This window comes from Podarcis cretensis, assembly GCF_951804945.1.
Source record: "Podarcis cretensis genome assembly, chromosome: 5".
NCBI classification, from domain to species: domain Eukaryota; kingdom Metazoa; phylum Chordata; class Lepidosauria; order Squamata; family Lacertidae; genus Podarcis; species Podarcis cretensis.
The window spans coordinates 76096559-76124388 of record NC_137174.1 but is presented as its reverse complement, the minus strand read 5'-3'; the positions used below and the strand labels follow the sequence as shown (position 1 = coordinate 76124388).

Here is a 27830-nt window from a genome sequence, read left to right as displayed (position 1 = left end):
CCCTTCCCGGACCCCCGCTCTCGCTTTTATCCCCACCCCCTGGTCCGCCCTGCCAGTCCAGAGCGGCTGGGAGGCGATTTGTTAAGCAACAGCGCGAGGCGATCAGCTGCGAAGGGACGCGTCCGGCACGCGAGGCTGCTAATCCAGGTAAGTCAGGCGCTTCCTGCGTTAGAGACGCGGGCTGAATAAAGACAGGAGCGCGGGGAAGGCAGGGAGAATTACGGCCGCTTAAGAAAAGACCCATCCTCGGGTGCTGTTGACTCGTGGGCGGCCAGCCCCACAGGTGTGCGGCTGCGGCTAAACCGGGGGAATTGTTCTAGGGGAAAACTGCGGGGAGACGGGAGCTGCGTAGCTCCCACTGTGGTTTCGCTTTCGTTTCCGACGGGCTTGCTCTCCGCGTTCTTGGCGGAGGTCGTTTTGGAGCTCTGGTCTCAATGGTCCTCTTTCTGTCGTCCTTGTTTCTTCCTGCTTCAAATGGGCCTCTCGTTCGACAGGGATGTGTATTTCTTCCCTTCCCTCGGTAAAGATGTTTGTTCCTGTGAGGCTAGGTAGTGCTGTTTTTGACGGGACGGGGGGGAGGGCGTTCTGCCCTGATAGCACCGCTATGAGGATCTTAATTTCAGGGTCGAGGGTTCGAGCCTCATATTGGACAAGGAGTTGGACCAGATGACTCGCGGGATCCCTTCCAACACTACAATGCTATGATTCTATGTAACACTCCCCTTCCCGCTGCCATCTTTCATTTTGGCTGCCTTTGCAAGTCTCCACCTGTGACCTGTGTCCGTCTCAACTGCAGCTGTATTGATGTATTCCTTCGCCTTTCTTCCAAAGATCTCATGGTTCAAAATGTAAATGGTTCACCCTCCATTTTATCATCACAACAACCAGTGCTATTTTTCTAGAAAAAGAGGTGTTGGTACTCAGTATGAACACCTCCTTTGCTCTCTTAAAATGGCAATGGCACCCACCTGAGAGGTGCCGGAACTGAGTTCTGGCTAAAAGAAAGAAAGAAAGAAAACAACCTTGCAAGGTAGGCTAGGCTGAGAAGCAGTGATTGGCCCAAGGTAACCCAGAGAGTTTCGTGGCTGTGTGGATTTGAACCTAAGTCTGGAGTCTAACTACCACCTTTGTGTTATCCCTCACCATTGGTCATGCTGGTTGGGGCTAATGGGAGTTGCAGTCTATCAACAGCTGGAGGGCTACAGGTTCCTCATCCCACCTCTACACCTTCAAATGCATTGAAACCGCTTTCAGAACTTCTGTTGAAATTGCTAAGATCAGGAGGGGGTGGGCGGTGAGTACGATCCTGCTCTGCCCTTGACCTGTTCACCTCAATAGTGGGTAGTGGCGGCACATGTGGTGCACACCAATCCCACTCCTGCATGGGGGCTTTTTGGAGAAGCTTTGACACCTGTATGCAGATAGGAACAAATATCTTTCAGACATTGCGCTGAACATGAAGAAGTCGGGGTGGAAAATCTTGACAAGTCATAAGAGGTTGTGAGATGCCTTCCAAATTGGACAGTATTCATAATTTTTCTATACCACTTCATCAGTGCACATTCTCTGCTTATTAGCCCTGTCTTGTGCAGGAGGGTTCTCCTATCCTTTGAGCGTTTCACGAGGGCACAGGGAAGTTGGGAAAGTAGGAAACTTGTCTGCCATGGACTTGCAAAGTTAACTAACCTTAGGATCTAAGTCAGCTACTTGCTGATTTCTGCCCAGACACTGAGGTCCAGCGCCGAGGGCCTTCTGGTGGTTCCCTCACTGCGAGAAGCTAAGCTACAGGGAACCAGGCAGAGGGCCTTCTCGGTAGTGGCACCCGTCCTGTGGTACACCCTCCCAGCAGATGTCAAAGAGATAAACAACTACCTGACATTTAGAAGACCTCTGAAGGCGGTCTTCAGGGAAGTTTTTAATGTGTGACATTTTAATGTATTTTTAATCTTTGTTGGAAGCCTCCAAGAGTGGCTGGGGAAACCCAGCCAGATGGGCGGGGTACAAATAATAAATTACTATTACTATTACCACAGTTGTAGGGTTTTTCTAGTTGGTGAATATTACAGATTTTGTAGCTGCAACAGCCCTACAGCAAAATCAGCATCATGATAGCTTGTGTTCGTAGAATCAGGCTGATGTGGTCAGCCTTGTTGTTGTGCTTGAAATCTCCCTCCCTCCCTCCCTAAATGCAGTCTAGATGAGAGTTGCCTTAGTAGCACTGACGTAATTGATGCCAGCAAAGCGTGGGGAAGGCTGAAGAGTTCAAAAAAGAACTGGAAAAATACTCCCTTTCACCTTTTGACCTTTATCTTGCATCAGTGTTCCTTGGTTCATTGTACAATGTAGGAAATGCTTTCTGTCATTTAAGTAAAAGGAAGGAAAACTAACAGAAAGTATTTCCTACATTGTACAAAGAAAAAGGTGACGCAATTTCTAAACTTCGTGTAATCTAGATCATGTTAGTCACACTTTTGTTCTGCTTTGGTTTTCTAGAGCAAAACAGAACAAATTAGGCAGATCCCCCCCCCCCACCTTCACTGATATATAATCTTAGATTGCATGATCAATAAATGCCCAGTGTTTTGTAGCCTGGAGAAAAGTTGGAAGTCAGTTTTAGGCATCCATGTGCAAGTGGGAACTTCTTTTTTGAAGAAAGCTCAAAACAAAGTCTGTACTCTAAACCCCCTTTGGTGCCTCTGCCCAGCCCTGCCAGGAAAAAAAAACAAACTCTTTTGGATATCAGATTGCAAAGTCCCATTAACTTCAGTGGTACTTACTCAGTAAGAGCAGGCTCAGGATAGCAGACTTGCTTGTGTGTTTTCCAACGTTTTAAAAGATCATTATAATAAACTTACTTGGGATTGTGCTAAAAATCAGAGCGCACAAGGCAGCCAACAAATTAAAAAAAAAATGAGTTCATCATAGTAACAAAGAAATGAAGAATATGGTAACAAACAAGAACTGATCGAGTCCTGGGTTTACAAGTCGATTCAGTACTAATTAATATTGCATCATTTAGATCTCCTGATGGACATTGGGTAACTGCAATCCTGCCAGCTGCTTCCCACAGTGTCTGGGCAGGACCCAAGTAAATGCAAGCACATTTCAAGTCCTAGGGAAACCAGTAGGAATGCCAAGCACATTCTTAACCCTTTCCCACTGGAATCCATGGAGCTTATTTTTTTTAAGGTGGATCCCGTTAGGATTTGTTTTGCCATTTTGTTGAATGAGGAAGCTGTTGCAGTTTGGGGGGATCTACAAATTTGTGGCTTTTTCTTTTCATCCTGTTTCTGTGAGTAGGTGACACCTCATTGCGGGATACTTTGCTGAAACTTGTTAGTCATCAGCATTCTCAAATACCTCCTCCCCTGGCCAGGCTCTCTGCCTTGGGGACCACATTGTCTTGGATGCTGCTAGCACCTTCCATCAGTGACCGTCAACACAGCCCTGCAGCAGCATCAGGTTGAGTGACGGGATGGAGCACTGGTGCTTGGATGTGCGTCTTCCAGCCACAGCATACAAGCATGCCTGTCTGCCGTTCTGGCTATGGGGCAGGAAAAGCTGGCAGGTGTATTGGGCAGTGGAAGCTGGTCCATTAGGGCAAATGGGGGCACTGCCCCACCCATCTCTGTCTGCCTTCAAGCAAGCCTTCACTTGCCTACCATCTTACTTGCAACCAGTAAGGTTTGCCTGTCACTGACCCTGCCTCCATCTATTGCTTGTCTCCTTGCCTTCTGCCCTACAGTCCTAATGGTACCAGCCACCATTTTTGTGTTGTGAGGGCTTTTTCTAGGAGGGGGTGCAGTTTATTCCTGTACACTGGTACCTCAGGTTACATATGCTTCAGGTTACACACACTGCTAACCCAGAAATAGTGCTTCAGGTTAAGAACTTTGCTTCAGGATAAGAACAGAAATCGGGCTCCAGTGGCACAGCAGCAGCGGGAGGCCCCATTAGCTAAAGTGGTGCTTCAGGTTAAGAACAGTTTCAGGTTAAGAACGGACCTCTGGAACGAATTAAGTACTTAACCTGAGGTACCACTGTATTGCAAAGGCTCTCTAGGTACCTTGGTCATACACCTGCCAGATGACATCTATTCTTCCTCCCAGTTCAGCAGCATGTATCTCCATTTGTAACGGAAGATTTAAAAATTGTATAAAGTAAATTCAGTTTGTAATTATTGTCTGAATAAACTGTACTTGAATATACTAAACATGGCAGACCATTTGGTGAAACTACATGTTAAGTAAGGAGTATGAAGACTGCAATTCTACTTCTTTCAGAATTGCTGCTGAACATAATCTCATACATAAAAAGCAAAGGTTTGTCCATAAGAAAACACTTCAAAGTTGGTCCAAACATTTATTAGGGCCAATCAAAATGTAACAAAATTTGTGTTCTCCAGAACTATTTCGTGATATTAAAGGTATGACCCAATTGTGGATTTGGGAGTTCCAGGCAGGCTTTAAAACAGGAAATTTCTTTGTGGGCTAAGAGGGAAAACTTCCATACCATGAAATTCACTTGAAAGTCGGTTTTCATGAAACCACAGTAGATCTTGATGGAAAGTTTGCCAATATAGAACTTGGCCTTGAACAAACACAAAAGCAGGAAGATTGATGGTAATCTCTGGACTATAAAAGGGCCTCCCAAAGTAAATAAATGTTTCTGTGTGCTTAGGGGCATCTGTTGCACTGCAGCTTTTGATTAAGAGAAAAATGACCTGGTAGATTTGTGTTTGGTTGTAAACCTATATCATCTGATACAATGAGTAAAACCCATTGAACAAGATGGGACTTGCTTCTGTGTAGGCACGCATTGAGTTGCACGGTAAAAGAATCAGTGCAAATATTCAATAGAACTAATATTGTATATCACTTCCTAGGGTCCAAGTTCTCTGTTTCTCTCCTCCAGAGGGAGGAGCATTTTTGTTGTCATTGATTTTCATCTTTCCCCTTTGACATCTGAATCTGTTCTTTCTTGTACAGAAGTATTTGGTTTTCATTTGAATTCAGGCATTTGCACCTTCAGCATTTTTTATGCCATGTACTGGAAAGACCTGGAGGAGTTGGGATATTGAAACTGGTGGGGTCCAGAATGATGAAGTGGCTGAGCTTATTTTAAAGTGCCTGTGCTTTAAAATAAAGAAATTATAAAGATTCCTGTGGTGATTTCTTGGAGGGTTAAAGTGGATTTTGTTTGTTTGTTTTTTAAAGGTTGAAGTCAAATAGTGGACAGTATATGAAGTTCTAGGGCTGATCAACATATTTAAGTTTAATAAGCTACTAAGGTCCCTACATCTGTAGGTCTTTAAATACCTCAAATATCAAATGCAAAATATATAACTTATCACTAAAATCAGCTTCCTTAATGGAGACTGGAAAAAGCCAACATGATACAGGTTTTTTTAAAGGGGCTTGTACAATATTAGAACCCAGATAGCCCAGTATCTGTTCTGGATAGATTGGTGTAAAGCATTGTTAAAGACAGACTTACTAAGAACAAGGAAGTATCCATGTGATTTCTGCAAAGGGAAGTCCTTCCTTGCCAACCTTTTGGAGGTATTGAGAGTGTCATCAATCTTATTCATGTGCAGTGGTACCTTGCAAGACGAATGCCTCGAAAGACGAAAAACTCGCAAAACGAAAGAGTTTTTCGTTTTTTGAGTTGCTTCGCAAGACGGATTTCCCTATGGGCTTGCTTCGCAAGACGGAAACGTCTTGCAAGTTTGTTTCCTTTGTCTTGCAAGTTTGTTTCCTTTTTCTTAAAACCGTGCATTCACTTTGAGGAGCAACTCATAGCACGCGGTGTGGTAGCCTTTTTTGAGGTTTTTGAAGACTTTGGTGATTTTTGAAGCTTTTCCAAAGTCCGTGCTTCGCAAGACAAAAAAATCGCAAGACGAAAAAACTCGCAGAATGAATTAATTTTATCTTGCGAGGCACCACTGTGGTTGGTTTTTCGCTTTATTTTATTTTTTTTAATCACTTTGTATGCAGCCCTTCATCTAAAAATCACAGGGCAGTTCACAACATAAAAACACAAAATGAAAACACAAAATACATAATAAAGCAAAAGCAAAACAACTCAATAAATCTCATCCAACAGAAACATTTAAAAGGCCATAGAATGTTAATCAGCCAAACGCCTGGTTGAAGAGAAACATTTTCGCCTGGCACCTATATATGTGTGTGTGTGTGTGTGTGTAATGATGGCACCGGGCGAGCCTACTTGGGGAGAGTACTCCTCAAACCGAAAGCCTCCACAGAAAAGGTCTGTTTTTGTGTTGACACCCCCTAAATCTCTTGTGGGGTAGGTACCTGAAGAAGAGCCTCAGATTATGTTTTCAGGGTCTGGGTCGGTTCCTATGAGGAGAGGAGTGGTATTGCGGTCCAAAGGCTTAGTAAATATTTGATTGGATCCCAACTTGCCCTTCCATTTGCAGAAGAACTCCTGCCATTCAAAAAAAGGACTGGAATATCTTCCCTGCTCTCTGGTAGCAGTTCCCAATGAGTAGAGCTCTACCCACAGAAACTTTGGATCCAACCCATTATTTAACTGTTTCCAGAAAGGTTTTTGACAGGAGCCCCTTCATATGTTCAAAGAATGTGTAGAGGAAGAAGTACCACTTTTCTTTCCTCCTCCAGTTCTGGGGAGGGGGGCAATCCCTGGTGCCTCCATCCTCCCCACCTCCAAGACAAAAGTCCTAAGGGGAAGCCTATTTTTGCTAGGTTGTGAGTAGCCAGAAAAGAGGCCATGATAAATAGCTGAATGGACATGTCGACTTGATGTGCGGTAATGATGTAAAAGGCAAATTCCATGCTAGGAATTGTTAGGAAAGAACCATTTCGTTTTCAAAAAGTGTAATGCTTTTTGAATGTAATAAATATGGTATTGCCTTCATATAAATCTATGGCACAGCTACATTTTGAACATGATAGGTAGTCCTGTCTTTGCTGCTCAAAAAGCATTTTGTAATGCAGAAAAGAGCAACCAAATTGCTCTCAAGCCCTGCATTTGAGCTTCCTCAGACATCTTATGGGCCACTGTGAGAACAGGATACTGGACTAGATGGGCCACTGGTCTGATCCAGCAGGCCTATTCTGATATTCTTAATCAGTGAGGTCAGACCATCTTCCTACCAGGACTGGTGAAATCATTTTGAGCCTTTTAGTTCAGGCAAAAAACGAAGTGGTTACTGTGACTGTTCTTACAAGTGGACACATTGAGGCAAACTCAGTACATTTATAATAATATATTTGCTAAGGAGCCAGGCTCCAATCATGAATGGGGAGGAGCTGGGATTTATAACTTTGGTAATGCCAAAGTGAATAATACAAAATTAGGAGGGAGAGAGGAGGATATGGCAATGTTGCTTTTTATTTGAAAACAACAGCAACCATCCTATTTTGTTTTCTCAGAAACGAGTATACAAAGATTCATGGAACCCCAGGGTGAGTAATATCTTTCTGCTTTAATTCTGCGAATGTTCATTTTTGACACAGACCATCAATAAAGCGTTGTTTGCCTATTTGCCTACTGTGTACCTATTTTGGCTGCTCTTGTTGAACACCAGAGGTAGTAAAATAGGGCACCTGCAGAAACAGGAATTTTGTGGCTGGTATGTTCTTGTGAGGTAGAAGTACAACTAGACTTCACTTTCATCTCCACGAGCCCTCAACATTTGCTGCAAAGGGTTGCAGATTGTGGGTGTGTCCTGGTGGCTGCAGGAAGCAGAAAATGAAGTCCACTCAGACATTGTATGCTCAGCTCTTCAAACATGGGTTAACTATTCCATTGGGAGTTTAAATAATTTGGAATGAACATTACCAAGGTTTTCATCAAATGTTCTAGAAAAATGCCGCAAAAATCAATTGAATATTCATTTATTTTCTTTTTGCTTTATTGTTCAAATATTTGTTTTATTCAGATATTGTTGTTTTGCTTTAGTATTTTTCCTAAACTGGGTTGCCTTCCCCAAATCATGTACAAAGTGAATCTTGCAACATAAAATATACGTGGAAAGTGGGGAACGAGAGTAGCAGCCCATTAAACAAACATTCAGGATAGCCCTATAGACCCACAAAAGAAAATGTTAATTCCAAATACATTTTAGGATTGTGTTGAAATTATGTTAGTTGGTCTAAGCCTGGCAAGGGGGAAACAAGCCTTTGAAAAAGCTCTTGCCAGGCTTCCAGGTCATGTGGTCAAGCTGAATGGACTTGGGATCTGGCCTAAATCTCTCCCCCACTCCTGCTCTGATCTTGCTCTCCACCACACTCCCAGAACACCCTTTTTTCATGGGTGTAAGATCCAGGATGGGGGAGATACATTGGCATATCTGGCTGAACTGCAGATAAAGCAGTTAAGCCATCTTAGCCTGACGGTGGCAGGAACCTCCCATCTCAGCCAGAGTTCCTCTGAATCCTAACCCCACTAAATCCTGGAAGATCTTGCAAACAGGATTGATCCCTAAATAAGGAGTGAAACTCAAGCAGTATAATGTCATGTTTTGCCTTTATGTTTTCTGCTCTCTGCATAAATTTAAATGATATATATATTTGCGAGTGTTCAAGAAGTCAGGCTTTGAAATGTCTTTCCATTCTTCCAACAGATAAATCTGCACCTGTCCCACCAGCTCCTGGGTACCCTGGTTCTGCTCCTGGGTACCCTGGAGCACAGCCACCTTATGGATACCCTCAGTACCCCCCTGGGCCTGGTCAGTATGCCCCAGGGCCTGGCCAATATCCCCCTGGTTTTCCAGGTAAGCAGTTATTATGCCCGTAAACTTGTATTTTACATTGTTGCGACACTTCCCGACATCACTTGCACTGATGCGCTGTATGTAAATTCTATACATTAAAAAAGCATCTATATATTTATTCTAATGAATAAATTTCTATACCACCCTTCATATGAGGACCACAGGGCAGTTCACAATCAAAAGTACATGACATAACAGGCAAAACAATACCCTCCAGTTTAAAAGGCCATAGATTTGTTTCATAAGCCAAAGGCCTGGGAGAAGAGGAATGTTTTTGCTGTGCTCCTAAAGATATATCACAAAGGTGCGAGGCAAGCCTCCCAGGCGAGCACTCCACAAATGGAAAGGCACCACACAAAAGGCCCATTCATGTGTTTCTACTCTGAAGACCTCTTGTGGAGGGGGGCACCTCAGATGTTGATCATAGGGTCCAGGTCAGGATGCAAGGGAGAAACATGCTAAGAGGAAGGCACGCTTGGCAAATCCACACCGTGATCAACTCCCACCCGGAAACCAGTGTCCCCACTGTGGAAGGACGTGTGGATCCAGAATTGGCCTCCACAGTCACTTACGGACTCATTGTTAAAACCTTGTTTATGGAAGACAATCTTACTCGGCTACAAGTGATTGCCAAAGAAGAAGAAGATAAGGGAAGAGGCGATCTTTGAAATACTGCAGTCCTGAGCTGGCTTTATAGGTCAAACCTAGCACCTTGAATTGGTCCCAGAAACTGTTTGGCAGTCAGGCCAGGGTTAGTGTTATGCGCTCAAACCATATTGCCCCAGAGAGCAATTGGCTATTGAATGCTGCACCAGCTGAAGTTTCTGAACCATCTTCAGAGGCAGCCCCTTGTATAATGTATTGCAGAAATCGAACCTAGAGGTGACCACAATATAGACAGCAGGTGTTAGGCTATCCCTGTCCAGATAAGGGCCAAAGCTGATGGGAAGCACTCTGCAACATCAAGGTCACCTGAGTGTCAGGCGACAGCAATGGACCCAGAAGTACCTGCAAACTATGGACCTGCTCTTTCAGAGGGAGTATAACCCTATCAAGAGCAGGCTACCTTCCATCCATTTGGTTAAGGGAACAGTGCCTCACGAGCCTTGCAGATCAGAAGGTTGGCAGTTTGAATCCCCATGACAGTGTGAGCTCCCGTTGCTCTGTCCTAGCTCCTGCCAACCTAGCAGTTCGAAAGCACATCAAAGTGCAAGTAGATAAATAGGTACCACTGCGGCGGGAAGGTAAACAGCATTTCCATGCATTCTGGCTTTTGTCCCGTTGCTCCAGAAGCAGTTTAGTCATGCTAACATGATGTGGAAAGCTGTCTGTGGACAAACGCCGGCTCCCTCGGCCTGAAAGCAAGATGAGCGCCACAACCCCATAGTCGCCTTTGACTGGACTTAACCATCCAGGGGACCTTTACCTTTTTACCTTTACCTCTCAGCAAGTCATTACTGAGGCAGAACAACGATCCAGCAGATCCACTGCCTCATCTGCAGATGTAACGGAGAAGCAAAGCTTGACCATAGAAATGTAGACCATTTGAAGAAAGATCCATATTCTGTTCAGCTTCATGTTTTGGTCTCAGTTCAGGATTTTTTTTGGTGGACCTGTTCTGGGTCTCCATACAGTGTTACTACATATGCATAAAATGAAACAAAAAGCATTTCTCCACCAGCAGAAAATATATCCTGCCCAAAGTCCTGTATTTGTAAGAAGCCTCCTCTCAGAAGCAAAATGTTCCTGTATTGAAATGAATCTAAATTATGGGCTCATTACGCTTTTGAATGGAAACTGGTGAGGGGTATGTTGGTTTGTGTTTGCCATGCATACAAAGCAACAGCAGGTGCTTTTTTTAAAAAAGGAAAGAGATTGTTCATCTATTTTTCCAGTTTGCATGTGCCCTGCAAATGCTCTGTGCAGGCTCTAGTAGTAGATCATTAGCTTCCTTGTGTTCAAGCTAATCCTAAAATCTGTAGACACACTTGATAACTATTCCCATTGAATTTACCTCTCTGGGGTAACCACAAGACATTTTGGTGGTTGAAGCTGAAAATACAAATTGCACTTATTAATATAGGACACAATCTGTATGGTTCTGTAGTTCTTTAACATCAGTCTCATCAAAGCAAAGCTGATTGTTCTAGATGTTCTATATTGTCAGAGAAGAGACTTTTGTTTTTAATTTTGAAACTATGATTGAATTAAAGGACATCTCTTTCAGTGCTGTCGCCTTTGTCCATTTCTTGCTTATAAAAATGCCCACAAAGGAGAATGCAAATGAATGGTAGAACCTCATGGCTTCTAAGATATTCTGCCAATACTGTACAGAGAGAGTGGAAAATCAGAAGCATATAAGAAAATCAGTTCTTGGGCATATAGAGTTGTAATGTTATCACCTGAAGTCTTTCAGTCTGTCCATACACCATGGCTGGCTATTTTTTAATTTATCTTCAGACTAATTTCTTCTTCTTCTTCTTCTTCTTCTTCTTCTTCTTCTTCTTCTTCTTCTTCTTCTTCTTCTTCCCCTCAACTACATGGACTTTATGTTTGCTAACCTAATTTAATAAATCTAAAGCTGCTTTAATCCATTCAATGCTGTCTGAACATATTTCTTATTTGTTTGTTTGTGTGATTTGATTTACATACTACCCTCCATCAGAATATTTCAGGTGGGTTCACATGGCTAAGTTGCAAAGTTCAGGCTCTGTGCAGCAGTGCTATTTAAGTAAGAACAGCAATAATAGCAGTGGGAGAGGTACTCTTTTGCCTCTAACATAGCTTTTCCGAATCCCATTACTGCCGCTGGCACAGTGCGTAATGCAAGATGACGCTAATGTGAATGATGGTCCCTTCTGATGCAGGCCTTTAAATTAAAACAATGAAAGGGATGTGTTTATCCCTTGGAACATGTGTGCATCCAGCTTACGCATCCGTTAGATCATTTGAACTTGAGAAGCCATGCTGGGAAGGCAGTACACAATTGCTTCCATGATTGCAGTTGCAGAAAGGTCACCTTTTGCAAACCGAAGGATGATGCTGGTGTTGTACGGTGTGTTGGGCGTGGGATGGGGCAAAGACTGCTGATCAGGCAGGGTTGTAAGGGCCATAGTTCAGCCATCAATAGCATGTTTTGCTTGCACAAAGTCCATAGTCGAGGCACTTTTTGCTTTTAGATTGATTTTCATTATAAACTTTAAGAAAGGTTTTGTGCCAGGGTGGATTTGATTTAAATCAAATCGATTTAAATCTCTAGTCAGTAAGACTTGATTTAGATCATTATTATTTTTTTACAGAAAGACCCATTCTTGCTGGTATAATCATAATATTTACAACCAGATGAAGATTTCGTTTTTGGAATAATAAATTTTCAAAGCAGTTTTTACAGTTATATCAAAAATTACTGATTTGGTTATACTATTAGAAATACATAGACAGATAATTATTAAATTATTGTGAGGTTTAATAAGTTTATATTTGGGCAACTTTTCTGCTGTACTTTATTGGAAGAAGAAAAATAGTCATTTCCTTAATAACAATTTAAACAATTTATTTAACTAAAGCAATAACATTATAGCATATGTATCCATGTTTGTTAACTGATGTGGTTAAATCTTTAAAAAACAACAACAGACTGAGTTTTAGCACACATGAAAAACTTAAAACAAATCCTTATTTCCTGATGAATAGCCTTTGGACTGTAATGTAACCTAAATAGAAAACTATCTTTAGAAAGATTTTTCCCCCAAAAGGATGTGTGTGTGTGTGTGTGTGTGTGTGTGTGTGTTTTAAAAAAATGCAATTTAAATCAAAACAATCTGATTTAAATAAAAAAAATCTGATTTAAATAAAAGAAATCCGATTTTTTTTAAAAAAAAATCATTTATTTTTATCCACCCTGTTTTGCACTTTTATTTTATGGGGCTTATCTTTTAAATGTTGTAAACCATGTTGATGTAATAGTGGTACATTAATATTGTAATAATAAATATGCCTTGGTGTTTCCCATCCACACTAGTAGGGATGTATGGGATGTATTTGCAGGCTGTGTTGCTGTCCCCTCCCTTCCATTAACACCTTCCTTCCCAGCATATGTTCCTGAAACCTGAGATCCATTTGGGGCATGCAAGAAGGCATCTGTTTACCCTCCCTCCCTCCCTCTGTGTGTGTATGAAATACAAGTTTCTTTTTATAGACCAGATTTGCAGAAAAGTGCAGGGCTTGGTTGTTTCTTAAAAAGCTGTATCACTCCAAGCCCAGCAAGGATTTGGAGCATGGACAGGCAAACTAAGGCCTGGGGGCCAGATCCGGCCCATTCGCCTTCTCAATCCGGCCTGTGGACAGTCTGGGAATCAGCGTGTTTTTACATGAGTAGAATGTGTCCTTTTATTTAAAATGCATCTCTGTGTTATTTTTGGGGCATAGGAATTCGTTCCCCCCCCCCAAAAAAATATATATAGTCCCCACAAGGTCTGAGGGACAGTGGACCAGCCCCCTGCTGAAAAAGTTTGCTGACCCCTGATTTGGAGTAACTTTCATGAAAGGCTGCTGCTTCCTTTCCTCTCTTTTGTTTTCTGTCCCACCTCCAGTACCAGCAAGGGCCAATTGTATTTAAATTTTTAAATAATAAAGCACAGCTGGCTTGTGTGAATGCGGTTCTGCACAAAAGAGCTGTTGTAAAAATATAAGATACCACAAATGTGCCTTCAACAACAAATGGCGGGACCAGAGCATTGCAGGACTACCTGCTCCCAGACTGCTTCTGAGTCTTGCTTCTGAGTAGACACCTACTCACAGAACTGTGAGAGTCCAGTGTGCCCCAACACGTGGCTCTTGCCAGGGGAAAAAAATGCATTCCGCTGAGGAAGGAGAGGCGTCGGGGGGCGTCGGAGGGAAGGCTCAGGGACGCTTCCAGCGAGACCAGTGCAGAGAGCTCAGGACCTCCCCTTGGGACGCCCACTCTGCGCAGAAAGCTTTCGCGCAGGGAATCTAGGCGGAGACTCGGTGTCAAGGAGCTTTTATGTTGGAAGAAATTCAGGAAACACCCACTGACGGATTCTGCCAGTGATTAAGACAGCCACAAAGTCAGGGCTGTCCGGTCAGGGAAAGTTTTAAGCCAACTACTCAGCTTGGAGCGGTTCGGCGCTTACGCACAAGCAACCCCATATCCCATTACACAAATTATGTAAATTATTGCACCAAATCTGTTAGTGTAGGGGTTTGTTTTTTTAAAAAGTTTTTTATAATACAAAAGGTAAAATTTGTCGTTTTGCATTCCCCTTCCAAGGTGCTCCTGGACAGCCACCCTACGGATTCCAGCCTGTTCAGCAAGCTTATGGAGCTCCCCCAGTTCCAGGCCAGCCCAATGGACCTCCTGGTGCTATGTGGATGCCAGCACCACCTTCAATTCCCAATTGCCCTCCTGGATTGGAATATTTAAGCCAGGTACTTCTCTTTATGTTCAGCTTCTTCAGGAAGGCATACGACGCTTCAGTGATGCTACACGGTTTTTTCTCCCCCATAGATCCTATCACGTATAGGGAGATGCAAAAGCATTCAGGATCCATTTAATAACCATTGAAATTGCTCCTAAATGTTGAAATATATATTCAAAGAGGTACAAAGGGGCATTTTTTCCTAACTGGGGGTGGTATTTGCCACTGCCATCGCTCGTCACCCGAAGAATCAGCAGTTTGCAAAAATGAAACTTGAGACTCAAAAGGCACACGTACTTCACATGTATGCAGCCATGTGTACATCTCTCCCCCTCACGTACACACCACATTTCTCTCTCACACAGACCACACACACACATGCAAAACTCCCCACACTCTCGCTTGCACATGTACCCCCTTCTTCTCTTCCCAAGTGTATCTCTCCCTCTGTCCCTCCCTCCTTGCCCATATTCTTTTTTCTCCATTGCACACGCATGGAGCATGCTCAAGCAGCTCCCACAGATTCAGAAAAGCCCCTCCACGGGTGAAGGAAGCCCTTTCCAAACAAACAACAGCAAAACCCCACAAAAATCAGTTGTTCAGAAATTAAGTTCCCCAAAATAAAAGGGCCACCAGCCCTGATTTAGAGACTTTTCACCATATCTGACTACATGAAGGTGCTTATGAATTCCATTTGCTGATTTGTGAAATTTCTTAGCAGCATTATATTTGCTCTATATCTATAAGCAACTATAGTTACTTTCCAGATACAAATTTTGACACATTTAAGGTAAAGGTAAAGGTACCCCTGCCCATACGGGCCAGTCTTGACAGACTCTGGGGTTGTGCGCCCATCTCACTTAAGAGGCCAGGGGCCAGCGCTGTCCGGAGACACTTCCGGGTCACGTGGCCAGCGTGACATCACTGCTCTGGCGAGCCAGAGCCGCACACGGAAACGCCGTTTACCTTCCCGCTGGTAAGCGGTCCCTATTTATCTACTTGCACCCGGAGGTGCTTTCGAACTGCTAGGTTGGCAGGCGCTGGGACCGAGCAGCGGGAGCGCACCCCGCCGCAGGGATTCGAACCGCCGACCTTTCGATGGGCAAGTCCTAGGCGCTGAGGCTTTAACCCACAGCGCCACCTGCGTCCCTTTTGACACATTTACCAGGAAGCAAATTATATTGATTGGTTTTTGCTTTTCTTCATTAAAGAGGCTTCTAAATTTATGTGTTTCGAAATGCAAGGAATATCTAAAAGAGCAGTCCCTTGGGTTTTGTGAATAATGTAAACAGGTTGCAAGATTAATTACTTGTGTAATTTTATTATTATTTGACAGTTTTAACATGTTGGTTTTTTTTTAATCCCTGTCATAGATTGATCAGATATTAGTTCATCAGCAGATTGAGCTCCTGGAAGGTACGTATCTTATGCTACTTAATATTGTTCGTGCATTGAAAGATATTTCAGATAATTACGCCTCAACTGAAGTTGATGTTTAGTGTGTTTACTACAGGGTGAGGATTGGATGGTTGGACTTTATTTTACAGTGTTGCTGGAGAAACACCTGTTTTTAAAAGCATGTGACTTCTGAAATTCAATTTGTAATTAACCAAACATACATGTATATAAAAGAGAATGCAATTTATAGCCAATTAGGAGTCATAGAATTGTAGAGTTAAAAGGGATCCCAAGGGTCATCTAATAATAATAATAATAATAATAATAATAATAATAATAATAATAATTTATTATTTATACCCCGCCCATCTGGCTGGGCCTCCCCAGCCACTCTGGGCGGCTTCCAAAAGAATATTAAAATACTATGATACATCAAACATTAAAAGCATCCCTGAACAGGGCTGCCTTCAGATGTCTTCTAAAAGTCTGGTAGTTGTTGTTCTCTTTGACATCTGGTGGGAGGGCATTCCACAAGGAGGGCGCCACTACCGAAAAGGCCCTCTGCCTGGTTCCCTGTAACTTGGCTTCTCGCAGTGAGGGAACCGCCAGAAGGCCCTTGGTGCTGGACCTCAGTGTCCGGGTAGAATGATGGGGGTGGAGACGCTCCTTCAGGTATACTGGACCGAGGCCGTTTAGGGCTTTAAAGGTCAGCACCAACACTTTGAATTGTGCTCGGAAACGTACTGGGAGCCAATGTAGGTCTTTCAAGACCGGTGTTATATGGTCTCGGTGGCCGCTCCCTGTCACCAGTCTGGCTGCTGCGTTCTGGATTAGTTGTAGTTTCCGGGTCACCTTCAAAGGTAGCCCCACGTAGAGTGCATTGCAGTAATCCAAGCGGGAGATAACCAGAGCATGCACCACTCTGGCGAGGCAGTCCACAGGCAGATAGGGTCTCAGCCTGCGTACCAGATGGAGCTGGTACACAGCTGCCCTGGACACGGATTTAACCTGTGCCTCCATGGACAGCTGTGAGTCCAAAATGACTCCCAGGCTGCGCACCTGGTCCTTCAGGGGCACAGTTACCCCATTCAGGACCAGGGAGTCCTCCACACCTGCCCGCCTCCTGTCCCCCAGAAACAGTACTTCTGTCTTGTCAGGATTCAATCTCAATCTGTTAGCCGCCATCCATCCTCCAACCGCCTCCAGACACTCACACAGGACCTTCACCGCCTTCACTGGTTCTGATTTGAAAGAGAGGTAGAGCTGGGTATCATCCGCATACTGATGAACACCCAGCCCAAACCCCCTGATGATCTCTCCCAGCGGCTGCATGTAAATGTTGAAAAGCATGGGGGAGAGGACAGAACCCTGAGGCACCCCACAAGTGAGAGCCCAGGCGTCTGAACACTCATCCCCCACCACCACTTTCTGAACACGGCCCAGGAGGAAGGAGCGGAACCACTGTAGGACAGTGCCCCCAGCTCCCAGCCCCTCAAGACGGTCCAGAAGGATGTTATGGTCGATGGTATCAAACGCTGCTGAGAGATCCAGCAGAACTAGGAAACAGCTCTCACCTTTGTCCCTAGCCCGCCGGAGATCATCAACCAGTGCGACCAAGGCAGTTTCAGTCCCATGATGAGGCCTGAATCCCGACTGGAAGGGATCCAAATGGTCCGCTTCTTCCAGGCGTGCCTGGAGTTGTTCAGCAACCACTCGCTCAATCACCTTGCCCAAGAATGGAAGATTTGAGACTGGGCGATAGCTGGCCATCGTGGCCGCATCTAAAGATGGTTTTTTAAGAAGTGGTTTGATAACCGCCTCTTTCAGCGGGTCTGGGAAGGCTCCCTCACGGAGGGAAGCATTCACCACCCCACGAAGCCCATCGCCCAGTCCTTCCCGGCTAGCTTTTATAAGCCAGGATGGGCAAGGATCAAGGAGACAGGTGGTTGGTTTCACTCGTCCAAGCAGCCTGTCCACATCCTCGGAGGTAACAGATTGGAATTGATCCCATGCAATTTGACTAGACAGGACTCTAGCACTCTCCCGCCCCGGCCCTGCTCCCACGGTGGCGTCTACCTCTTCCCGAATCTGAGCGACTTTATCTGCAAAAAACTTTGCAAAATCATTGCAGGAGATCATGTGGCCCGTACTGGGCCCTGATGTAGCAGGTGGTTCCGCTAAATTGCGGACCACCTGAAAAAGTCTCCTGCTGCTGTTTTCTGCAGATGCAATAGAGGCGGTGAAGAAAGTCTTCTTCGCCGTCGCTACCGCCACTTGGTAGGCTCGACATTGAGCTCTAACCTGTGTCCGGTCAGCTTCAGAATGAGTTATCCGCCACCGGCGCTCTAGCCGTCTCAACGATTGTTTCATTGCCCTCAGATCCGTGGAAAACCACGGGGCTCTCCGGGCTCCATGCAATCGGAGAGGGCGCTTCGGAGCCAAACAGTCAATAGCCCTGGTTAACTCCACATTCCAGCGGGCCACCAGGGAATCAGCTGAAAGGCCATCAACATGGGATAAAGCATCCCCTACCACTCTCTGGAAACCATTTGGATCCATTAAGTGGCGGGGGCGGACCATCCGAATCGGTCCCACCTCCCTGCAGAGGGGAAGGGTCGCGGAGAAGTCCAGTTGCACCAGGAAGTGATCTGACCATGGCACTTCTTTTGTTTCACTTTTAGTTAGTGTCAGGTCACCAACATCCGTAGAGGTAAACACCAGGTCCAAGGCATGTCCACGGCTATGGGTTGGGCCAAACTTATTCAGGGACAGCCCCATGGAGGCCATGCTTTCCATGAAGTCCCGAGCGGCCCCTTGTAAGGTCGTGTCGGCATGGATATTAAAATCCCCTAGGACAACCAAACTAGGTGTCTCCAGGAGAACATCCGCCACGACCTGAAGCAGCTCGGGCAGGGAATCCTTGGTGCAGCGGGGAGGTCGGTACACCAAAAGGAATCCTGTACTGCCCCTATTGCCCAACTTCCAGAACATGCACTCAGAGAACTGGGTCTTCCCAATAGGACGCCTGGTGCAAACTAATGACTTCCTAAAAATCACTGCAACCCCCCCTCCCCGCCCACAAGGCCTGGGTTGCTGTGCGTAAGAGAAACCTGGTGGACAAGCAGCAGCAAGAACAGGCCGAAATCACTGCTAAAGAATCCCTGATTGCTATGGTGGTTATATGTATCAAGGTATAATTCTGACAGGGAACAGTTTACTGTAGGGGTGGCTAACCTGTGCCCTTCCTGCAAGATGTTGTTGGATTCCAATTCCCACCAGACCCAGCATGACCAGTAATAATAATAATTTATTTATACCCCACCCATCTGGCTGGGTTTCCCCAGCCACTCTGGGCGGCTTCCAACTGAATATTAAAAACAATACAGCATCAGACATTAAAAACTTCCCTAAAGAGGGCTGCCTTCAGTTGTCTTTTAAAAGTAAAATAGTTGTTTATTGCCTTGACATCTGCTGAGAGGGCATTCCACAGGACAGGTGCCACTACCGAGAAGGCCCTCTGCCTTGTTCCCTGTAACCTCACTTCTCACAGTGAGGGGACCACCAGAAGGCCCTCAGTGCTGGACCTCAGTGTCTGGGCTGGATGATGGGGGTGGAGACACTCCTTCAAGTATACAGGACCAAGACAGTTTAGGGCTTTAAAGACACTTTGAATTGTGCTCAGAAACATCAGTAAGTTATGAGACTTGCAGCCCAGCAACATCTGCAGAGCCCTAAGTTCCCCATCCCTGGCTTATGCTACACAGAAATAGCCAACAGTATGGTTTTTGGGGGGTGGGGGTGGGGGTGGGAGTGGGAATAATTATTGCTTTAATGTCAGTCCCTTTCTGTTAAAGACTTAAGTCCACACCAATACACGTTTCACACTTGATTTGTTCAAATGGACAAAAATTTCATTGTTTTAAGATCTCCTCAGGCATTACAAGAATGAGGAAGTTACCACATAGGAGACTGAGCAGTGGGGAGTGCCCAGGAAACCTCTGTGGCTCTGGGTGGCATCCTGCTGCACTTAGAGAAGCTGTTTACACAGGTCTGGCTGACCATACTGTTTAGCCAGGGCCAGTGGATGCACCTCTGCTCCCTCTTCCCAGTACTGCATTCACTGAATCTGAATAAGTCTTGTAAACTGAGCTTTTGTGTCTTCAGGGGTGGGAAATTCACAGGATCTTCTTGAGGGCCAAAGTGGTGACATGCAGCTGTCACCACACAGGGCTGCTTTGCATCCAGTAGAACTGGTATCTTTGTAATCCTCGTAGAACTTGCCTAATGTTGTGACATTATGAAGTTCTTCAGGTTTTTCCTGCCCCACAACATGGGGCTGGAATTGGGAAGGGGGCCGTAGCTCAGTGGGGAATGCATTCGGATCAAAAGAACTGGACTTCTCTTCCTTCTCTTTCAGTACTCACAGGCTTTGAAACGGCCAACAAATATGAAATAAAAAATGCAATGGGGCAAAGGGTGTACTTTGCAGCCGAGGAAAATGACTGCTGTACGCTGAACTGCTGTGGAACATCCCGGCCATTTACAATGAAAATCCTTGACAACGTGGGTCAGGAAGTCATTGAGCTCAGGCGACCTCTCAGGTGCTCCAGTTGTTGCTGTCCTTGCTGTTTGCAAGAGGTAAACGGCTTCTTACTCCTTGAGTCCTTTGGCTTGTCTCATTTTAAAACCACCAAGATGTGGATATTTACTTGGGGTGCTTTCTCATTTCTCTGACCGTGTGAGATGCCCCTCCTTAAATTCTTACACTGGCTTCCTGTCCAGCTCTAGTTTCCTCAGGTGAGAAGAAGATCCCTGCTGGTTCAGGCCAGTAGCCCATCCTGCTCACACAGTGGCCAGCCAGGTGACCATGGAAAGCCCCAAATCCAAGACCTGAGTGCAACATTTGAAATCCCCAGCAACAGGAATTCAGAGGCAAAGGGCGTCTGGCAGCCATTGCCACTAGTAGCCGCTGATAGCCCTTCTCTTCCATGAATTTGTCCAATCTTCTTTTAATGTCTTCAAAGTTGGTAGCTAGTGATGCACTGTGAGAAGGAAGTGCTTTCTTAAGTTCTCACCCTTATTATTAGTTGCATTTGTTAGTTGCTTTGTACAAAAAAACAACAACGTGTGGAAGTAACTCAACAAATATAAAATGAACAGATGAAATAACTTAAAACCCAGAAAATTTAAAAAGTCATGTACCTTTGAGGCTAACTTAACCACTAAAAACTTGGGTTAATAAAAAATGTCTTTGCCTGGCACCAGGAAACTATGGAGCCAGACATATTGTCCTGGGGAAAGAATTCCACATATGGCAGGGTTTGGGTTGGGAGGGAGGAGACACTAATGAAAAAGGCCATGCTCCTATAGTCACCCTTGGATGATACAGAGAGAAGGGCCTCTAATAAAGGCTGCAGGGTTTGGGGTGGTTTTTATGGGGAGAGGGGTTCCTTGAGGTACTGGGGTTTCTGAGCAACATAAGCCTTTGTACGTTAAAACCAGCTCTTTGAGCGGAGCCCAGACATTAATTGGTAGCCAGTGCAGTTGCTTTGCTTGAACATGTCTTTTTCATAGATTTTGCGACTTGGCTTAAAAAAACTGAAGCACCTCCTTCTGACTCAGCTCTGTTTGTTCCTTGTTTTTTTTAGCTGGAAGTTCATGCCCCACCAGGCACACCAGTTGGTTATATTAAACAGCTCTGGGATCCCTGTCTACCTAAATTTGCTATCCAAAATGAAGCCCAAGAAGAAATACTGAGAGTCGTCGGGCCCTGCATAGTATGCAGCTGCTGTGAAGATATTAACTTTGAGGCAAGTTAAAATAGGACCGTGTCCTGTGAAATTTTATCACATTGGCCAGGGGCCTGCATCATGGCACAAGCCATCCTGTCTACTTGTTGTTTAGCATTGGGAGAAATCTAGTAATCTGTAATCTGGTGTTGCCAGTTCATGGAGAAGCAAGTTAACCTGTAGTGTTAACTTGTTTTCTGTATTTTTTACCCTAAGGCTGTAGAGAAGTGAGGTCTGGCCTCCACCATTGGCCGGGAGACCAAAAAAACAAAAACACTGCGAGGCTGCACACTCTGTCTCCCTTCAACAAGTTATATAAAATGCTGACATTAGCCTCATGCCTTTTAAATACTTTGCAAATGTGAAGATTTAAAATGTATTGAATTTCCAATTATAATGATCTCTTTTTTAAAAACAACAACTAGGTCAAGTCAAGAGATGAGAAAAACAACGTCGGAAGAATTTCCAAGCAGTGGACTGGCTTTGTGAGGGAGGCCTTTACAGATGCAGACAACTTTGGAATCCAGTTCCCACAAGACCTCGATGTTAAAATGAAAGCTGTCATGATTGGGGCTTGCTTCCTCATAGTGAGTCTGATAGTCTCAAATGTTGTGCCATTGGGAATTTTGGAGTCTAATGTAATGGACTTTATATACCGTATTTTTCGCTCTATAACACGCACCTGACCATAACACGCACATCGTTTTTAGAGGAGGAAAACAAGGGAAAAAACATTCTGAATGAAACAGTGGATGTATCATTTTTGGGCTTCATGCTGTGGCCACAGACATGTGATCTGATGGTGAATTTGGGGTGACCCAATGCAAAAATCCTGAGAATTCCTGTGGATCCATGCTTTGTAACCACGTTTTTGCACCATTGCAGCCCCAGGCAACAGTGGGTGCGTGATTTTTTTGGTGCAGGCTGTAGCCATGGACATGCTATGTGATCTGATGGTGAATTTGGGGTGACCCAGTGCAAAGATCCTGAGAATCCCTGTGGATCCATGCTTTGTAACCACATTTTTGCACCATTGCAGCCCCAGGCAACAGTGGGTGCGTGATTTTTTTGGTGCAGGCTGTAGCCACGGTCATGCTATGTGATCTGATGGTGAATTTGGGGTGACCCAATGCAAAGATCCTGAGGATCCATGTGGATCCATGCTTTTTAACCACGTTTTTGCACCATTGCAGCCCCAGGCAACAGTGGGTGCGTGATTTTGGGGGGGGGGCAGGCTGTAGCCATGGACATGCTATGTGATCTGATGGTGAATTTGGGGTGACCCAATGCAAAGATCCTGAGGATCCATGTGGATCTATGCTTTGTAACCACATTTTAAGTGGGGAGCGAAGGAAAAACAAATAAGGGACATGAGAGGGGTGTGCAGAGAGGTAGCTGGCTAAGAATGCAGGAGAGGGATTTAACGGGAGGGAGGAAAGAAAGGCAAAAGTTTCCCCCTACCCAAGCCAGCCATCTCTCTCTCTCTCTCTCTCTCTCTCTCTCTCTCTCTCCCCCTCCCCCTCCCTCCCTCCCCCTCTCTCTCTCCCTCCCCCCTCTCTCCCTCCCCCTCCCCCCTCTCTCTCACTTCCCCCCTCTCTCTCTCCCCCAGCAGCACCCGAGCACAGAGAGGAATTCCCCTCTGCTTGCCTGGAGGGGAGGGGCTTTCCCTGCTCTTTGTTCCGTTTCAGCAAACACAGCAACGAAACAGAGGAGGGTGAGCAGTAAGACCCTGAGGCAGAATACAGGAAAGCAGCCGCTTCCTCTTTTCAGTTTTCCCTTCTCCGTGAAGTGCCGCGATTTGATTTTTGCCTGATTTTTCGGCTCCAGGGACCACACATTCACTCTATAACACGCACAGACATTTCCCCTTCCTTTTTAGGAGAAAAAATCTGCGTGTTATAGAGGGAAAAATACGGTACATATGTATGCTCCTTACAGGGCACTTTGAGCCATGTAGGACTTTCTGGTTCCTTTTGGCTGATAAGGACAGTCATGTAAACTTCCCAACTGCATTATGTTAATTAAAGAGCTGCAGAGATTTGCTGGCACTTCTTGGAATGATTATTGGCAATTTTAGCTTTGGCACAAGTCATTGCTTTCACTGCTGCAGCACTGAGTGGCATGCATCCAGGAGGTAGATGAAGGAAGGAAAGCCATGCTAAATCAAATTAAATATTTAAGGTGATGGAATCTACCAGATTGTTCAATCTACTCAGGTCACTTCCAGGTTGTTGCTGTTTTCAGTGGGATTCAGTCACATACTGGCAGATTTGGGTTGTGCAATTAAAGTAGATTTGGAGTTATTGCACAACAAACCTGCTCCCCCCCCCAAAAAAAAATTCTCCCTGTGAACAAATCAGGATGAATGCCAAACAGACAGGTTGTCTGGAAGTAACCGAAATTGCAGCTTAATGACACAGTGCCAATTTTTACAAACATGGAAGCAGGAACATGATGAACATAAAAAGAGCCCAATTGGATCAGACCAAAGGTCTAACTTGTCCAGGTTTATGTTCTCACCTATGTGAAGCTCATAAGCAGCACATGAGTGCAATAGCATTGTCTCTCACTTATATTCCCCAGTGGCTAGTATTTGGGATCTCTTTGATCTTGGAGCTAATAAAGGTCTATCTTGATTAGTAACCATTTCTTCTAATGACTTTCTCCATTAAAATGGCATTGATTTTCAAAAACTTCTGTAAAATGGAATAAGTAGAAAAGTGTCTAAATATTGGTTTGCAGTTGCCTAACTGCTGTCTGTTTTGTTTGGTCTCTATCCCCTCCCCCCCCCTCCTTTGTAGGATTTCATGTTTTTCGAACACTCTGGACAAAATCGGCAGCAGCGAGCTGGGGTCTGGTAGCAGAGCAGATTTCTGGATTATAAATACTTCTGACAAAGCCCTCATCCTCATGTCACTTCTAGTCTTGCCTGGCTATCCTTGTCAAGCCTGCTTTGAAGGATTCCCCCACCACACACACATTAAAACTACTTATTTTTGTATTGTGATTGCAGCTTTCACACCTATGTTGGAATAGTCCCATTTATTAGAGGCTGCTCAATTCTTGAAATATATACTGATTTTATTTTTTTAGTTTTTGATATATAAAAAATGTATACTTTTGGTGCAAGATCCTTCCTTGTCTATGTGCCAGTGCTCAGAGAATAAACTGCATTTTGTGTGAGGAAAGGGGCAGTATCTGTAAGTTGTGGCTATTAATTAAGGCAGGGATTCGTATCTGTTCTTTGTAAGTAGGGCTAATATACTGCTAAACCTTTGTTTTGTTTTGAGCCAAGAATACTGGACTGCAACTCCCATCATCCCTGATCATTGGTCATGCTGACTGGTGTTGTTGGGAGTTGTGAATCGACAACATCTGAAGGGTTTTCATCCCTTCCCTAGTAACTAAGGAGCTGATGCCATACCTCCCAAGTGCCTGGGGTTTTCCCTGCTGTTGTTCGGTGTTCCCAGTGCAAATGCAAACATTTTATGTATTGCTTCTACAATCTCCAGTCCAACGTTGGGACTCATGAACCTGTATCTGGAAATTTAGATGCAGCACCCACGAACCAGTGCCTGGAACTTAAACACATGCCTTGCTTCCACAACTTGTGTATTTGCTGCAGAAAAAACCAGAGCATTCCCTCAGCAATCATAACATATAGTGCTGCGAACATGAGTTGCTGAGGGAAATGGGGCTGTGAAGGAAAGATGGATTTACCAATCAGAGGGTGCTATTTAACCAAGTCTCACTTGGAACAGACCCAGCAAAATCATTGACCTTATGTTATGACTGTTGTTGAATATCAATCAGAATGCATGTAAGAAACTCTATTAAGTGGTCCAATGTTTTAGGGGTAGCAAATAGCTCCTTCCAAAAACAAACTTTTGATATGTTATGGTGCCTATATAGCCAAAGAGGGGCTACAAAAGGAGAAGAGAGGGAGATATTAGAGGTTTGCAGATATAGAAAAAATCATGAGGGGGGGGGGACCCTAAGAGAACAACCCCCCCCCAATTTGATTTCTTTTCTTTTTTTAAGCACTATGCTCCTTAGTCAGAAAATGCCAAGTGCCTGTATTGGGGTAGGGAGGGGAGTGAAAGAATTATCCTGACAGAAGGCAAAGCTATATGGCTGGAGCACTCAATACTGCAACAATTGGTTGCAGATTGTACCTCACACAGAAGTAGATGATGCTGTTGTACTTTTGCCTGAATTTCGAAAAGAGAAGGGAGAAAAAACGTGTATGCCTTTATATGTATGTGTGAAAAATTAAATTATAAAGACACATAAAAAGGAATCTGGCTCTTTGTACTTCTTTTTTAAGTAATCACTGTACACATCAAGCATTTCGGCAGGTCTTTTCTAGGCATGAGCAGATGGACCAGAACTTTACTGCTGATCACTTTGGGCATCTTTACACATTAAGTGCAGACCTTTAAGGAAGCACCAATTGGCATCATCAAACCAACATTCCATCAAGTCTGGTACCCTGTTTCTGAGGAGTCGTGTCCTGTTTGTGGGCTTCCCCATGGCATTTGGCTGGCACTGTGAGAACAAGAGGCTGGACTAGATGAGCCTTTGGCAGGATGCAGCAGGTCTTTCTTAAATTCTCAGGGGTTAACCACTGAGATCCTTCCAGGAAACCACCGAAAAAATGTGCAATAACTTCCCATAACTGTCATGGTCTGTGGTTGAAGCAAATACTTGGGTGGGTGTGCAGAAGGGATTAATTTCTGCACGTGCTCAGGCAAAAGCCTCTTGGCCATCAGCCCTGACAACATCGACGTGCCCTTGAGCAAGCAAGAGAGGTCGCTTCCCTCATCACTGAGCAACTGTCTACAGCCCACCCTGGGAAGAAGGGGCCAAATCCCCGGTGTCCTAATTTTAGATGCCTGACGACCGCTTTGAAAGTTGCGTCTGGAAATGGTGTAAAGTGGACGAGAGGCAAGGGGAGAAATGGAGCCAGCAGAGGGCGCAGGGGCGGCCCTTCCTTGCTTCGTCCGTGCTGCCCCGGGCTTGGCCGTGTTTTATCTCTGGCTGTTGTTTTCCATCCGGCTATTGTCCTTCTGGCTGTCGTCCTTCACGATCCGCTCCTTTCCTCCCCTTCCCATGCCGTGCAGAGCAAGGGCCGCTCTCTACACAACTTCCCCCGATTGTCTTTCCAGCCTGCGAAACTCCAGCGGATTCCGCCCCCCAAGAAGGGGAAACAGAGAGAAGCGGGCAAGACGGTGCGAAGGGGCTCTTCGTGTCTTTTAACTCGCTGGCGGGCATCTTTTCTGGCTGCCAGCTGCAAGTTCGCTCCTCCCAGAAAGTTGGGGAGGAGACGCTGGGCGAAAAGCAGAAACCTCTTAGTATTACACAGAGAGCGGATCGGCCCCCTTCCCACCCCCTTGCAAGACTGGCAAGCAAAACGAGGAGAGCCGACTGACGAAGCTCTCCCGTTTCCTTGCATGGTGGGATGCTATTTTAGATAGATAGATAGATAGATAGATGATTGATAGATAGATAGATAGATAGATAGATAGATAGATAGATAGATAGATAGATAGATAGATGATAGATAGATGATAGATAGATAGATGATAGATAGATAGATGATATAGATAGATAGATAGATGATAGATAGATAGATGATAGATAGATAGATAGATAGATAGATAGATGATAGATAGATGATAGATAGATAGATAGATAGATAGATAGATAGATAGATATAGATAGATAGATAGATAGATAGATAGATAGATAGATAGATGATAGATAGATGATAGATAGATAGATGATAGATAGATAGATGATATAGATAGATAGATAGATGATAGATAGATAGATGATAGATAGATAGATAGATAGATAGATAGATGATAGATAGATGATAGATAGATAGATGATAGATAGATAGATGATATAGATAGATAGATGATAGATAGATAGATGATAGATATAGATAGATAGATAGATAGATAGATAGATGATAGATAGATAGATAGATGATAGATAGATAGATAGATAGATAGATGATAGATATAGATAGATGATAGATAGATAGATAGATAGATAGATGATAGATAGATAGATAGATAGATAGATGGTAGATAGATAGATAGATAGATGATAGATAGATAGATGATAGATAGATAGATAGATAGATAGATAGATAGATAGATGATATAGATAGATAGATAGATGATAGATAGATAGATGATAGATATAGATAGATAGATAGATGATAGATAGATAGATAGATGATAGATAGATAGATAGATAGATAGATGATAGATATAGATAGATGATAGATAGATAGATAGATAGATAGATAGATGATAGATAGATAGATGATAGATAGATAGATAGATAGATAGATAGATGATAGATAGATAGATGATAGATATAGATAGATAGATAGATAGATATAGATGATAGATAGATAGATGATAGATA

At 44.2% G+C, this 27830-nt stretch overlaps 1 protein-coding gene across 1 annotated transcript; it reads left to right on the top strand.

Annotated features, from left to right (window-relative positions):
• LOC307217193 (phospholipid scramblase 2-like) lies at nucleotides 1–25686 on the top strand. Its single transcript, XM_079978364.1, has 9 exons — nucleotides 1–147; nucleotides 7419–7451; nucleotides 8612–8761; nucleotides 14052–14209; nucleotides 15573–15615; nucleotides 20015–20235; nucleotides 21246–21407; nucleotides 21812–21973; nucleotides 24188–25686. Exons 2-9 carry the CDS (start codon nucleotides 7439–7441, stop codon nucleotides 24245–24247), a joined length of 969 nt encoding a protein of 322 aa, XP_079834490.1. The 5' UTR covers nucleotides 1–147; nucleotides 7419–7438; the 3' UTR covers nucleotides 24248–25686.
• The last annotated feature ends 2144 nt before the right edge of the window (nucleotides 25687–27830 follow it).